General features: G+C 45.6%; 1 protein-coding gene across 1 annotated transcript in view; it reads right to left on the bottom strand.

Moving 5' to 3' along the window:
* Positions 1-13,926, bottom strand: part of Rrp12 (ribosomal RNA processing 12 homolog) — a 32,078-nt gene extending 18,152 nt beyond the window's left edge. The window contains exons 1-13 of the mRNA XM_020177751.2: positions 13,673-13,926; positions 12,961-13,190; positions 10,501-10,584; positions 8,719-8,795; positions 7,629-7,734; positions 7,334-7,450; positions 6,138-6,276; positions 5,926-6,053; positions 4,263-4,361; positions 3,654-3,745; positions 2,286-2,397; positions 2,017-2,114; positions 561-675 (exon numbers count right to left, since the gene is read on the bottom strand). Of these exons, the coding sequence (XP_020033340.2) occupies positions 561-675; positions 2,017-2,114; positions 2,286-2,397; positions 3,654-3,745; positions 4,263-4,361; positions 5,926-6,053; positions 6,138-6,276; positions 7,334-7,450; positions 7,629-7,734; positions 8,719-8,795; positions 10,501-10,584; positions 12,961-13,190; positions 13,673-13,811 (1,536 nt within the window). The 5' untranslated portion in view covers positions 13,812-13,926. The remainder of the gene's footprint in view (positions 1-560; positions 676-2,016; positions 2,115-2,285; positions 2,398-3,653; positions 3,746-4,262; positions 4,362-5,925; positions 6,054-6,137; positions 6,277-7,333; positions 7,451-7,628; positions 7,735-8,718; positions 8,796-10,500; positions 10,585-12,960; positions 13,191-13,672) is intronic.
* Positions 13,927-15,455: the final 1,529 nt, after the last annotated feature.

Raw genomic sequence — 15,455 nt, 5'->3', positions numbered from 1 at the left:
CTCTTGTAGGAAGCCACATTTGTCAACCTAAACAATCAGGGCCCAAGCCAGGCCTTTCAAGGGAGGCCCTCTCTTCCAGAGTAGCTCCTTTTTTTTTTAGTCAGCAGTGGGAGGAGTCAGTGAGGAATCCCACAGGCTAGGAGCTGACCCACCTGTTGACAAGGAGACTGGTCCCACCTAGCAGGAGCCCAGGAGTGATCCCTGGTCCTTAAATGGTTTACTCTAACATACCTAAAGCCACAGTGTCGACACTATATGCATTTATTATACAAAATCTATAAAACTGAAAGGTAAGGGCTGAGGTAAGGAAGAATCACACTGGTTCCCTACACGTTGAAACAACTCCAGCAAAGACTATGAACGTGTGTGTGTGCGCTTTGCGGGACACCTCCCACCTCTCTTACTGTTCTTCCTACATTGACCCAGTCAGCTTCCTGGGGACATGGTGCTGGCACATACTGTGGGCACTGTTAAGATGGGTGTGGGTAGACTGCGGAGATAGCAGAGATGGGCCCGTCCAGCAGCCCACAGTCCAATGACCTCAGCTGCTCCCAGCTCACCTTCTTCATCACAGAATGGGCTTGCTTCCCACACACCTCGAAGAAGACACATAGCAGCTGCAGAACGGAGCTCCAGGCCGCGTGGAATTTGTATGTCAGGCCCTCCTCCACTGCCCTGCCAGGAATCAGGCATAGTCAGTGCCACCCCAACCCACTCTGCAGTCAGGAAACGACAATGAATGGCATTATGAGCTCTAGAAAGCCAATAAGACAATGGCCCAGGAAAGACAAAGGGCACTTAGGAAAGTGTCACAGCTGGCAGAACGGCTCAAGTGGTAGATGCCTGCCTAGCAAGTGTGAGGCCGAGTTCACACACCAGTACCACCAAAAAAAAAAGTGTCATGCTACTCCCTGTGCCTAGTCAATTTGCATACACCTAGAGCTTACGAAAATCCTGTGAGACAGTACTCTTTTATATCTTCAGTAGAGAAAATCGGGACTCAGAGACTAAGTAAGCCACCAGGGTCACTCTGCGAGTGACCAACTGGGCCTCCCTAGTGTGTGTTTTTTCACTGTCCCATGCTTTCTCTGGTTTGACCTGAGGAGGGAGGATGTGTAGGAACAGGTAGCCTGGTAGAGAGAAGGGAATTTGGCCCTTCCAGCCTGTGGACACCTTGGTTGACTCCATCACCCTTGCAGTTTTAGGCAGGAAGGGACAATAGAGGTCAGTGTGGGTAAAGGGAATAGCTGGGGTGGGCTAGTTTCTAAATATAGAGAAAACAGTCCTCTGTTTTAAGTAATAAGCACCAAAGAACCATACCATGGAGTTCAGCAGACAGACCCTGAGGAGACGCCCGGGACACCAGCCCTTTTCTTGGGATTGCTCAGGGTGCTTGGCTCTGCTCGGAGGCTATATCTGTGAATGGCTCTTCTCACAGGTATGGAGAGCAGTCCAGCACAAGAACAAGATAGCAGACTCTATAGTCAGCCTGCCACAAGCTAAGTGAACTCAGCTCTCCCATCTGTAAAATGGAGTCAGTACTTATCCCTACACAGGGTCACTAGGAGTCTATGTTTACTGAATGTCTAACTATGTGCCAGGTACAGAAAGAGCTCCCATGTACTACCTCACTCAACCTTCACTTCCCTGTTACTCCTCTCCCCTACTCCTGAGATGGAGAGAGACAGAGGAGCTTGCTGCAGATGCCTGGGGCTTATCACTGGTAGCTAGATTCAAATCCAGCTCCAGGTACAGAGTATCCAGGGCAGAGATCCAGGATCCACACTCTTAAACCCCACAATATGGCTCCTTATCTTACAAATGCATTTTAAATGTGGTGTGCTCCAACTGGCTGGAGCTCCTCTGGAAGAGGTTCAATACTCAGCCTGAAATCCCAGAGTGCCTGGAGCTGGGTACATGGCCCACAGTGATAGTTAAGTGGAACACTGGTCATCAGATAGACCTTTCTACAAAGCAGCCTTCATGCTCTCCTAAACATGGACATTATTTTCTCACCTGAACATCTTGGCAATGTACTGGGGAGGTCCTGAGGCTGAGGAGGTCACAGAGCCGATGTCAGCCATGTGTGGAGCCACACATTCCTTCAGGATCTCCTGCAAAAGGAGGCCACAGGCTGTCTGGACCAAGGCAATACCCCAGTCCCACTTGTCCCTCCCAGTTTCTAAGAAGTCTGTTTCCCATAGTGAGGGGGGCTGGGGCAGCAGGCAGAACCTCCTTGCTTTCTGCTTCCTCAGCTAAAGCTGGGGCTGGGAAGGCAGAAGTACCTTGAGGCTCTGGGTGACAGCTATCACCACTGCTGAGTGAGGAGAGAGAAGACAGGTCATTGCAGTTCCAAAAAATCGAGCAAGGTGGCCAAGTCCCAGGTCCCGCTGCAACCTGTCAAGACAAAAGTTTTCTGTAGGGCCTGGCTCTGAGCCTCAGGGACCTCCCTCAGAAGCCCAGTTATAAAAAGAACCACTGACTTGGCCCTCCGGGTGGGCATTCAAGGAAGACACTGTTGTTCAAGTGATAATACACATGGTGAAAAATTCAAACAGGTCTTCAGAATATAGAATTACAGGCATGAGCCATTAACACCTGCCTTTTTTCTTTCTTAGCCCAGGCTGACCTCAAACTTGGAATTCTCCAACCTCCCAAGTGCTGTAATTAGGCCTATGTCACCATGCCCAGCTTTGCTTCATCATTTCTAATGGCTGAATGGTATTTCACTGTCCATATTTACTCTCTTCCAACTTGACCATGGGACATTTAGATTGTTCTAGCTTTTTTGCCACTACCTAGTGCTACAACATCCTGGTACAACATCCAGTTGTGCTCTTAGGTCACAACTGTGGGTGTGCTCCTGAAGAATCAATCCTGGGAAGTAGCAAACAGGATGATTTTGACACTTCTAGACCCTCCTAATGAAAGGACACTTGCCCTGGCTCCCTAGTAGCTGTGTGACTAGCTAACCAGCTTAAACTTCTGGCTTTTAAATGAGGCCTTCCCTTGAGGGGCTGTTGTGATTAGTGAGACAAGACAGTCCCAGCATGGTAAAGCCACCAGGCTCAGAGAGCCTCACTTGTGGCAAAATGTCTCCATGTGGTGGCTCACTGATTCTGTATATGCTCAATTTCTTCCCAACCTTATTATAGAAAAGTGGAATTATTAAGTGGCCAGGCCCCAACCCTGAATGAATGAAGAGACAAAGAGAAGCTGGATGCATGGGACTGTGAAATCCAGAGGAAGGTGAAACCTATCAGCTTGGGTGGGTGCAGTGATGCTGCAGAAAGGGAGTGATATTCCCTGGAAGAGCAACTCAGCACATAGAGTAGCACAACAGCACATGACAAGAATAAGGATCAAACTCAGCCCCAACCCAGAGTGCAGTGCCCTCAGCCCATCTACTGCTGTTCAGAGCTAGTTGGCACATGCACCAGGAGGAAAGGAACCAAGTGGGCGATAACGGCCATGCTGCCCTACCCCACACCTCCCAAATCCAGAGCTGGTCTACAGCACACTCCATGTGGAACCATCCGTCTCCAGGAAGCTGGACGGCCTCTCCAGATGCTGGCTTACATCATTCCCCTCAGCATGCACAGAGCAGGTGACCTGAAGGGAGGCCCTGAGGTGCCCCTCTGCTTTGTCCCTACCTGACCAGGTTGATGTGGGCTTTCTCCATGACCTTTAGCCAGGCCAGAAGAGGCTGTAAGTCATTCTCACTGGGAACATAGTCATACAAGGCCTAGAGGCAAGACAAGGAATAAGCAGGTATCTGAGCAAATACAGTCAGCAGTAGCTCCAATGATGATCCCTTCCTCTACCCTTCCTCTACCCAGGGCACCAATGTTGTAGTGACAGGATGGCATCCCAGCCCACTTGGCTTTCCCTGGTCCATGAAGCCCTTCCAGTTCCAGTGCTCTGCGAACACTGGCTCTAGGAGGAGGATGGTGTTCACATACCTTTTAGGTATGACAGAAGCTAGGGGCCTTCTCTGTGTTGAAACATGAGTGCACACATGGTTGACAATTTGGGGGGTTTATGACTCCCAAAGTCCACCCACAGATCTCTTAAGGTTAAGAGCCCTGCTCAAAGTATGTATGAACACAAGACCATGCTGAAATCATTTATGATGGTTAACTGATGTGACTTCGATGGCCACTCTCCAGCCTCCAGGCATATTTACTGGCAGCAGGGTGGACAACTCCAGCAGTCTCCCCAGGGACCTGCACAGTAGGCCCCCCTCCCCCATCAGGTCTCACCGTGATGATCTGGGCATTGAGCTCTGCTGACAGGGTGCCTGGGCTGGGCTTGGCATGGAAGAGGCTGTGGAAGGCCTGCATGGCACAGGCTGTCACCAGCTGGAGGAGACATATAGACTTTGAGGGTAACAGCAAAGCCCATGGTTACACTGAACCCCTCGACCTCTCACTCCACCAGGTAGGCTAAAAGGAAGTCACGGCCTCCTGAACTTTGAAAATGTCCCCCATACCCAGACACTGAGCATTGTCACTGTAGAAAGAAATGGCAGCCACTGAAGGACTCTAAAGGATTTAGGGACTGAAGAGCTTACCTAGCATGCACAAGGCCCTCAAACAAAATAACAAATAAAAAAACACCTTTAAACAATATAAACAATGAGTTGGGCGCTGGTGACTCACATCTAAAATCCTAGCTATTCAGGAAGCAGAGATCAGAAGGATGGTGGCTTAAAGTCAACCTTGGCAAATAGTTCCTGAGACCCTATCTCGAAAAAATCCATCACAAAAAAAAAGCTGGTGGAGTGGCTCAAGGTGTAGGCCCTGAGTTCAATCCCCAGAAACACAAAACAAAAACAAAAAAAATATATTATATATATATAACCAGAATAGAGGAACATGAACAAAATGACTAGGTAGATTATATGTAGCCAGGCTTAGGATGTAACTCATTGGTAGATTTGAGGCCATCCAGGACAAATAGTCTGCAAGACCCTCTCTCAAAAATCAACACAAAAAAGGGTTGGCAGAGTGGTTCAAGCAGTAGAGTGACTGCCTAGCAAGTATGAGGCTCTGAGTTCAAACCCCAGTACCACCACCAAAAAAAAAAAAGAATTGGGGAAAAGTAACTTTTACTATTATCATTATTCTGCCATCCTGGGGATTGAACTCAGGACTTTGTGCATGCCAAATCAACATTCTGCCACTGAGCTTATACCCCCAGTCTAACAGACTTATTTTTGACTTTATATATTTCTAAGTGGTTTTCCCTCTAAACAATGATCATGTTATTTAATAATAAACATTTTTAAATATGCAGTGAACAAATACTACAAGAAAATATACAAAGATTAACAGAATTCTGCTAGGATGTTTGAAATACAGGGGATTATTTTTAATGTGGCTTTAAAGCTACTATACTGATTGTTAGTAAGTAAAGAAAGAAAGAGAGAGGGGAAAAAGGAAGTGGGGAGGAAGGGAAAAAAGGGGGACAAAGAAAAAAAGGCATAAAGTAGAAATAACTGTGACTGGCTAGAGTAGACTTGGGGAGGTGGGAAGGCAGAGGTGGCTCTTTCCAGCCCCATCCATCAGACCATCCTCACTCTGATCCGTGAAATAAGCTTCCAACTGGACAAGGACCCTAAGGTATCTAGGCTTATCTCAACAGCATGGATGATGTGGTATCCTTGGTTTATCTTAAGAGTAAAGTCAGGGCAGGGAGACCCCAGGTCCTGCTGTTCTTCAAGATGGGGTCTTGCCATGTTGACCAGGCTGGTCTCCAACTCCCAGGGCTCCAGCTATCCTTTTGCCTCAATCTCCTGAGGAGCTGGAACTATAGGTGTGTCTCACTGTGCCCAGCTCCACGTCCTACTTTTAGCCTGTCCAGTGAGTTCACCAAATAGCATCACTAGGGGTACCCATCTTCCTTCCTGTAGCCTGAGCTTACCACATGGCTCAAGGTCATGACCCGCAGGAGAGTCTCACAGCAGCTCTTCACCAGGCCTTCTGGGAAGCAAGGCAGTATGTCCTTGAGCAGTGTCAGCATGTGCAGTGTTGTGGTAGCCTCCTTGGAGCCTGGCAGACAAAGGAGAAGTTTTACACTAATCCTCCTGCACCAGTCTCTAATCTCTCCACTGGCCCTTGGTCTGGACACCCCACCTCCAGCCTTCTCAATCTCCTGGATGCAGAACTTGGCGGTTGAGATAGCAGCAGGATGATGGGCAGGGGCCTTTTCACTGAACATGAAGTCACTGCCCCTGAGGACTGAGCACACGCCATGCTGGGCAGCCTTCCGGATCTGAGGGTCAAAGAGGGGGACAAGGCCAGATCAGCATTCCACCAGCATCTTGGGGGCATGACACAGCCACCAATCACCAAGTTTTGACTGAATGCCTACTACCCACCCACTGCTATGTCAGACTTTGTCATGTACAGAATCCTATGCGCTCTGCTAACTCATCAAATGGCTACGAACAAGACCAGCTACTTATTCTAACCCAAGGGTCCTCATCATTCAGACAGGGATTTATCCATTCAGTCAGCCAGTACATGCTAAGTGTCACTGAGTGAGCCAGGCACTGCTCTAGGTGTTCACAAACTGAAGCAGAGTGGACAACTCACATTCCACTTGAGGCAGGAATTTAACAAATATGCCAGAAGGTAAAAAGTACTTTGCAGACAATGAAACAGGGATGCTACTTTCTATAGGGTGGCCAGGAAAGTGTCACCCAGTGAAGTGACATTTCAGCATTGACCTTGACCTAAAACAGGTGAGGGGAAGACCACGTGTGTGAGCCTCCCTGGGCTAACACTACTTAGTAGTGAGGGATTCTATGATGGGAATTCTATGCTCCCAGCCATAAATTTCTGGAGGAAAAGGGTGGGGAACCCCCACTTACTGAGCACCTGTTATACATCAGGCACCATACCAGGCCTGAGAACACTGGGGCCTCCTCACAACTCTACAGCAAGGTTGGATTATTATCCCTATCTTATAGCTAGGAAGCCCAGACCTAGATACATAAGCAACTGCCTAAGGTTCCACCACAGTGAATCCAACTCAGGTCTGGGTCCAATTCTACAGTCCCTTTCCCCCAGGATGTCATCCTCCGTGCCAAGATAAGAAAAACCCTAGGAATCTGATGTGTGCAAGGTACCAAAGAGATGTCGAGGACCTGACAGCCATTTTCCTGCTGGAAGCAGCCTGCCCCTTCACCTTCTGAGTCTAAGTGGATGAAGCTTCAGAGGCAGGAAGCACAACCTCAGGCAAAAGCCAAGCACTTAGGGCCACTTATGCAACTCCACTCAGACAGGCCAGCTCCCTCCCCTCTTCTGGGGGAACACAGTGGTCTCACCTTGGGCTTGGTATGGAGAGTGAAGCTCAGCAGCCCATGGTACACCTGAAGGGTGATGGGAAAGCCCCAGGCCTCTAGGTCTTGCTTCCTGAGGAGGGTAGCCAGGCAGGAGAGAACCTTGAAGAAGAAAGTCAGAGTCCTCAGCTCCACTAGGCTCAGCCAAGAGGGAAAAGAACCCAGGTTCTCACCAAATCTCATAAGGAACTGCTTGAGGATCCAGACTGCCTAAACCCCTCCCAGGGAGCATCCATGCTTTAAGCAAATGCAACAGGCTCTGGAACACACAGACACTGACCCATCGGAGGGCAGAGGTGGAGCCACTGCTGGCCTGGGCAGACATGATGTCCATGAAGGCTTTGGAGGTATCTGAGAACTTCTTAATGAGCACAGGGCTGGGCACACTGGAGAGAGAATAGAGAAGGTCATACCAGGAGGCCTCTGAAGAGCAGCTGGGGCAGGCGCTAAGCAATACCAAGGAAGGAGCACTGCTGGTCCAACCACTCAATGAGTCTGCAACTGTCAAGACAGGAGTTCATCCCTTCCCACAATGCCTTAGTCCTGGCTTCCCTCACCTTCTGGACTATCCACAAGAGCGCTTCATGACCTCATGCCAAGCCTCCTTCCCCTCCACAGCTTGGTGCCAACATTCTAAGACCCTCACTGCCCCAGGATGCCCCTTCTGTAGGCACCAATACTCACTTAATGGAATGACATCCCAAGCCACCCTCCAGAGCCTGATGTAAAATGCCACCCAATACTCAAATATCTTCTTGAAATTTTTATTTTTAAATTTCTACTGTGGCAAAATAAACATACATAAAATTTACCATCTTAACCATTTTGTAGTATACAGTTCAGGGTATTAAGAATATTCACACTGAGCCAGATGCAGGTGGCTCATGGCTCTAATTCCAGCTACTCAGGAAGCAGAGATCAGGAGGATTGTGATTCGAGGCCAGCCCAGGCAAACAGTTCACAAGACCCTATCTCGAAAATACCCTTCTCGAAAAAAAGGGCTATTGGGTTGGCTCAAGGTGTAGGCCCTGAGTTCAAACCCCAATCCACACACAAAAAAAGAATATTCACACTGTTGTGCAACCAATCTCCAGAACACTTTCATATTAGAAATGAAGTATCTCTTTTTTGGAGACAGGGTTCCACTAGGTAGCACAAGCTGGCCTTGAACTCATGATATTCCTGTTTCAGCATCCCTAGAGCTAAGATTACAAATGTGTACCACCATGCCCAGGTGACATCAAATCACCACACCCAGCTGAAGCCAAATATCTTTTTAAAGAACAATTCTCTGATCCTGCTCCTCCCGTTCACATTTCCTTCCCCCATCCACAAAGAGACTTGAGGTTCAAAAAGGAGCCAGGACTCACCGCTTCAGGACAAGGTTCAACAGGTAAGCGACAGCAGCAAGAGACTCTGGAGACTCCACTGCTTCCATTGTTGTCATCTAAGGAACAGATTAGGGAGATATTAGTGGATAAAATGTCACACTGCACAAACAGGAAAGCAGAAAGGGTGGGAGAAGCCAGGTACCCAGCAAAATGGTCATGACCGAGAATCACGGTATTAGAGGTTCAAATCTCAGCTCTGCCACTGTGTGACTTTGCCTAGCAACCTAACCTATCTGTGACTTAGTTTCTTCGCTTGCAAAATAAGGGTAAGAATACAATCATGTATTGAAAAACAATGTCTTGGTCAATCACAGATCATATATAAGACAATGCTCCCACAGGATCATATCTGCTAGTGACATTGTAGCAGTCTTAGTTTGTGTAAGCATACTCTATGATGTTCTCCCAATGACAAAATCACCTAACAACCCATTTCTCAGGGGACATTCCTGTTAAGTGACACATGACCATATTATGTGCCTTATAAGGTATTGTGACGTTTAACTGCATTAATATACATACAATAGTAAAAAATATCACCTGACACAAAATCTTATATTGCCTTCTAATTTATTGTACTAGAGCAGAGGTTGACAATTTTTTTTTCCTATAAAAGGCCTGATAATAAATATTTGGAGGCCACATATGTTCTCTGATACATATTTTTTTGAGTATGCATTTATAGGTCTTTAAAAATCTGAAAACCAGGGGTAGAGCACCTGCCTCACAAGCATGAGGCCCTGAGTTCAATTCCCAGTACCACCAAAAAAAAAGGTTACGACGATAAATTTAAAAAGCAAAAAGCAAAAAAAATAAATCCAAAACCCAGGTGCTATGTTTCTTTGCATAGGCTGCCTACATTTATTTTATCTCCTTTTAATAGCATCCTAATAAATCTTTGCTTTCTCCTTAAAAAAAAAAAAAAAACAGGGCTGGAAGTGTGGTTCTAACAGCAGAATGCCTGCTAAGCAAGCATGAAGCCCTGAGTTCAAACCTCAGTCAGCCAAAAACGAAAAACCATTCTTAGCTCTCAGAAGGTAAAAATAGGCCATGGATCAGATTTTGGCCCATGAGCTGAAGTTGGCCAATCTGTTTTAGAGCAGTGGTCCTTAAACTTTTATACCCTTAAAATTATTGAGGACTCCCCAAATAGGTTTGCATATGTAAACCTATGCATTGTATTGTATTGCATATATACAATATGTATTGACATATTGTATATGTCAGGATGTGACAAAAAAATGAAAGTTAAAACTGAGCAATCTTTAAAACACAAGAATATATAAGTACAATTCCATTGTCAAATAATATGAAAATTATGTCCTTAGATACGACATAACTTCTGGAAAACTCCATGATTCATTCACGAGACTAAAAATAGTAAATGATGTTATACTATTTATTGTTATGGAAATAACTTCAACCTAGTTGGGTCACTAAAAGCATCTTAAGGACCCCAGACCACACTTTGAAAATAATTTTTCTTGTGGATCCCCACATCTAACTCATCTTTATAGATCAAGAACAAGAAAACAGAACAGTGGACTTTTGTTTTACAAGAATAATGTGACAGTGCATGGGTGGTGACCAAAAGAATAATGTGACAAACCTTACCAAGCCACTGAGAATGACGGAAGCACTTTCACCTGTTCCAGGTTGTCATTCTCTGTCCCATAGGCCAGGAACACCTGTCTTCTCTCTATAGCCTGAACAGCCAGCCAGCTGCTCTGAACACCCACTCCCAAAGTCACATCTACTCACCAGAGCAGCAAAGTACTCAGTCTCGGTCTCCTTCCCTCCCTGGGAGCGAATCACCTCAGTGACAGCAGCCAGCACCGCGCAGATCTGCACAGGAAGGAAAGAGCACCTGTGATTTATCAACCCTATGCTGGGTGTCCTCTTTTCTCCTTCACAAATTAATCTCCTGATAAAGCTCAGAGACATACAACATGGAAAAAGCATTCAGGGCTGGGGTACACATCACATGGCCTTAGCAAAGAGGAGGCCTTGGAACATGACTGCTAAAATTTCACCTTGAGGACTCTCTTTCTTATAGCAATACCTGCATAAATGTGCTAAGATCTATGCACAAGTATGTTCAATGTAGCAACAAACTACAACAGCCATACAGGGGAATCATAATGTACTATTATGATTTAATAAATGATAGGTTCAAACACCATATAGTCATTGAAAAGAATGAAGAGCAATCATATAAGATGACTTAGAAATACTGTTCAGTAGGGAGAAGTTAGAGAATAATGGATATAAAATATAATCACATTTTAGAAAACCCCAATAACAAAATACAGGTAAGAAATACACAAAAAAAGGTCTAGAACAGGGCTGGGTATGGTGCCACATGCCTATAATTCCAGTACTCAGGAGGTTCGGGCAGGAGGATAGTCAAGGACCCTGGGTTACTTATTGAGACCCTATCTTAACAACAACAAATTTAAAAACTAGCTGGGCTTGTAATCCTCACTATTCAGGAGGAGGACTGTGGTTCAAAGACAACTGTGGGCAAATAGTTCACCAGAACCTATCTTGAAAATACCCAACACAAAACAGGGCTGACCGAGTGGCTCAAGTAGGAAGAACAACTGCCTAGCAAGTGTAAGGCCCTGAGTTCGAGCCCCAGTGCTGCCAAAAAAAAAAAAAATCCCAAAAAACCCTTAGCCGGGTGCTGGTGGCTCATCCCTATAATCCTAGCTATTCAGGAGGCAGAGATCAGGAGGATCACGGTTCCAAGTCATCCTGCGCAACTAATTCTCAAGACCCTATCTCAAAAAAACCCATCACAAAAAAGGGCTAGTGGAGTGGCTCAAGGTATAGGCCCTAAGTTCAAGCCCCAGTGCCACAAAACCTTAAAAAAAGTAAGTAAGTTTTTAAAAAACAAATACCAGGGCTGGGGTTGTAACTCACTGGTAGAGCACATATTTAGTATACGTAAAGCCCTGGGTTCAATCCTCAGCACCAAACAAACAAATTCTTGATCCAGTTATTGGATAGAAAACATATATTTGGAATAACCTGAATGTGTGACTCTATTATTACAACTCTAAATGTTGTAAATTCAAATCAAGTACTTCCAATGAAAATTTAGCATCCAAATGGATATATAAAGGCAAATTACACATTTTAGTGTCATCAAAATGTACTAATCTCAGTTTTTGATCCAGGTAAGGTGGCTCACACCAATAGTCTCAGATACTTGAGAGGCTGAGGCAGGAGGATTACTTGAGCCCAGGAATTCAGGCAGGCCTAGGTAATACAGCAAGACTTCATCTCTTAAAAAAAAATCCTAGGCCAGGTACCAGTGGCTCACACCTGTAATCTTAGCTACTCAGTAGGTAGCAATCAGGAGAATTGTGGTTCAAAGCCAGCTCAGGCAAATAATTTGCAAGACCCTATCTTGAAAAAAGCCTTCACAAAAAAGGCCTGGTGGCTCAAGGTGTGGGTCCTGAGTTCAAACCCCAGTCCAATCAAAAAAAAAAAAAAATCTCAGGCTGCCAGAGTGGCTCAAGTGGTAAACTACCTGATTAGCCCTGAGTTCCAATCCCAGTACCACCAAAACAACAACAAAAAATGTAGATTCAGATAGACTATGTATGTTGAAGGGATATTCTGTATATACCAGATTAAATAAAGCATTTTAATTTCACCTTTTAATGTAGTTTTCAGAAAGTGTAAATTACATGTGGCTCACTTTCCATTACTATTGGATAGTGCTGGTCTAAGAAGATACGCAATAACCCAAAGTAGTAGTCACACAGGAGTCAAGTTGGGAGAACAAGTATCACATTTTATTCTACCCACATCACTTTGTATCATTTTGACACCTTCTATTTAATTACTGAAAAATATAAACATATATAACCTTAAAATGTAAATTAAAAAATTTGGCTCTTGATAAACAAAACATTTTCTAATTATTGTTATTCAGCATTAATTTGCTCAACCAATGTTTCTTTAAAATATTCTGTGTAAAAAGTCCTGTTAGGTACAGCTAAGGAGAAAAATATCTGGAAAATATTTCTACCCTCAAGAACTTTACACTTCAGCAGAGAAGATGTTCTTATAAAAAGCGGAAAGTGAAATCTGCCTGGGAGGGTACCATGTAGCTAGGAAAGATGACACATCATCCAGAAATACCAGCTGCTGTCACCAGAGCTGGAAGAAAACCCAACCCAGGAGTCTGGTTCCTCCTGCTCTCCCTACCTCCTTGTGGGCAGCCGAGTTGGACTCCCAGAAGCGCTGCACTTTGCTGAAGGTGACGTTTGTGCAGTCGGACAGGCCGCTCAGGAATGTGCCCGAGGACTTCTCGGTGACAGCCAGCTCCGGATCTTCCTCCATGGCGGTTTCAGGGGCTGCGCTTTTGCCCAGGCGCAGGGACCCTGACTGCAGCTCATTATGCAACTTCACAGCATCAACTGTCAGGTCGCTCTTTCCTGAGAACCCGAGGCACAGGTAAGGCCTTCACTTCTACCCAAACCTTGTGGCCCATCACCCCCTATGAAACAAACCAGCCCAGTACAGACCTCCACCCCGGGAGGCTCAAATGTGAACAGCCTGCCTCGTAAGCCCTCTGAATGTCGACAACTTAGATAATCAAGGACAGCGGGAGACCTCCAGGTCAAAGTTCCTACTTCCCGTAGCGATGACATAAGCGCCACTGGGAGATGGCCGGGAGCTACACCCCTACCTTGGACATAGCAGATAGCGAAAGCCCCTGTGAGGAGCCATTCAAAGTTAATTCGGCCACGCGTTCCAATTCTGACACCACGGTACCCTAGATAAGTCATCTCCCCACGTGGGCTGTCTCCGCAACTGTTCAAGGGCAAGGGCGAGTTTACACTGGGCTCTCGGTCCGACATTCAAGAGACGAAAGGCGAACGCCTGGCTCAGACCCATCCCGACCCACGCCCGCTACCTGAGGGTCGGCTGAAGAAGCGGCTCCGGGCGGCCTGGCGGTGGCGGCAGATGGTGGGGTTGCTGTCGCTGCTGTGACCTTTCTTCCAGCGCTTCAGCTTAGCCGAGACACCGGAGGGCAACTTCCCCGAGCGACCCATGTTGACTAAACCTTGGCCGCCACTGAGCTTAAAGAACCGGCTTCCATCGACTCAGAACCACTCACACAACCCACGTGGGAGCCTACCCGGCTTCACTTCCCCTTCCTCTGGCGTCACTTCCGGATGCCTGTGCGTTACTATGGCGAAAACAATCAACATCCGGCTCACGTTTCTATCACGCTTCAGAGCCGCAAGGCCCTGGGAGATCTGTTGCTAGGAAAGAAGTTCTGTTGCTAGGAATCATTTGGACCCCTGTTCCAGCACCATGGTGCTTGGTCACAGGAGTGAGTCTTATAAAGCTAGAAATCTTTTACAAGTTTAAAAAAACAAAGTAAGCCGGGCGCCACTGATTGACACCTGTAATCCTAGCAACTTCTAGCTACTCAGGAGGCAGAGATCAGGAGAATGAGGGTTGGAAGCCAGCACTGGCAAATAGTTCCGCAGATCCTATCTCCAAAATACCCAACACAAAATAGGGCCGGCGAAGTGATTCAAGTCGTAGTGCTCCTACCTAACAAGCCTGAAGCCATGAATTCAAACCTCAGTACCATTAAAAAAAAAAAAATACATTTATATTACTTTGGAAATTTTTCAGGCGTGGTGGTGCATGCCTGGAATCCTAGTATATGAGAGTTTGAAACAGGAGGATCAAGAGTTCATGATCAGCCTGTATTACATGAGGAATCATGTAATGAATAATTCCTGTCTTAAAAAACAAAATTCAGCCAGGCACCAGTAGCTCACATCGGTAATCCTAGTTACTTTAGAGGCTATCAGGAGGATCACAGTTCGAGGCCAGCTCAGGCAATAGTTTGTGAGATCTCCATCTCCAAAATAACCAGAGCAAAATGGACTAGAGGTGTGGTTCAAGCCATAGAGCAGCTGCTTTGCAAGCACAACTCTGATCTCACCAAAAAACAAAACAAAGACCATAAAATGTACACAATAAATGTAGTTAAATAAGAAAAAAAAAACAAAACAAAAAAACCCCAAAAGTTAAGCATAGAAACAAATTTCTTTTAAAATGTCAAAACCTGTAAAATCTGAATGAAATTAGGTGTTTTGTTTTTGTTTTAGAGGTACTGGGGTTTGAACTGAGGGCCTCACAGTTGGTAAGCAGATATTCTACCACTTGAGCCACTCCACCAGCCCTTAAATGAAATCAGTTTGGCCTACAGAGAGGAAAAGAGCAGCCAGTGGTGTTCTAGACTCACTTTGCCAATTAAAAACACAATGTAACTACTCACCCAACCAGAACTGCTAAAAACTAAAAATACTAGTAACACTAATGTTGCAAGGATGTGGAATAACTGGCTACATATGCTGCTGGGAGTATAAAATTGATCCAACCACTTTGGAAAACTGGTACTACTTACTAAAACTGAGTGTGTGCCTACTCCACAATCCAGCAATTCATTCTTGAATACATGCTCAACAGAGTTGCTTTCTTACACGTAATAGTCAAGTCCTGGAAATAAGCAAATGTCCATCAACAATAGAATGGGTCAGAAAAATTGTACTATAATGATATATAATAGACTCTATAGCACTTGACTGTATACAGCAACTTCTATGTAGTGTGTTCAATGAGAAAGAACAAATGACTGCTATGTGCAACAGTTTGTATGATCTAAGTAAAATGAA

The sequence above is a fragment of the Castor canadensis genome, chromosome 7 (genome assembly GCF_047511655.1).
Source record: "Castor canadensis chromosome 7, mCasCan1.hap1v2, whole genome shotgun sequence".
In the NCBI taxonomy this organism is placed as follows: domain Eukaryota; kingdom Metazoa; phylum Chordata; class Mammalia; order Rodentia; family Castoridae; genus Castor; species Castor canadensis.
This window is presented reverse-complemented; position numbering and strand designations above follow the sequence as displayed.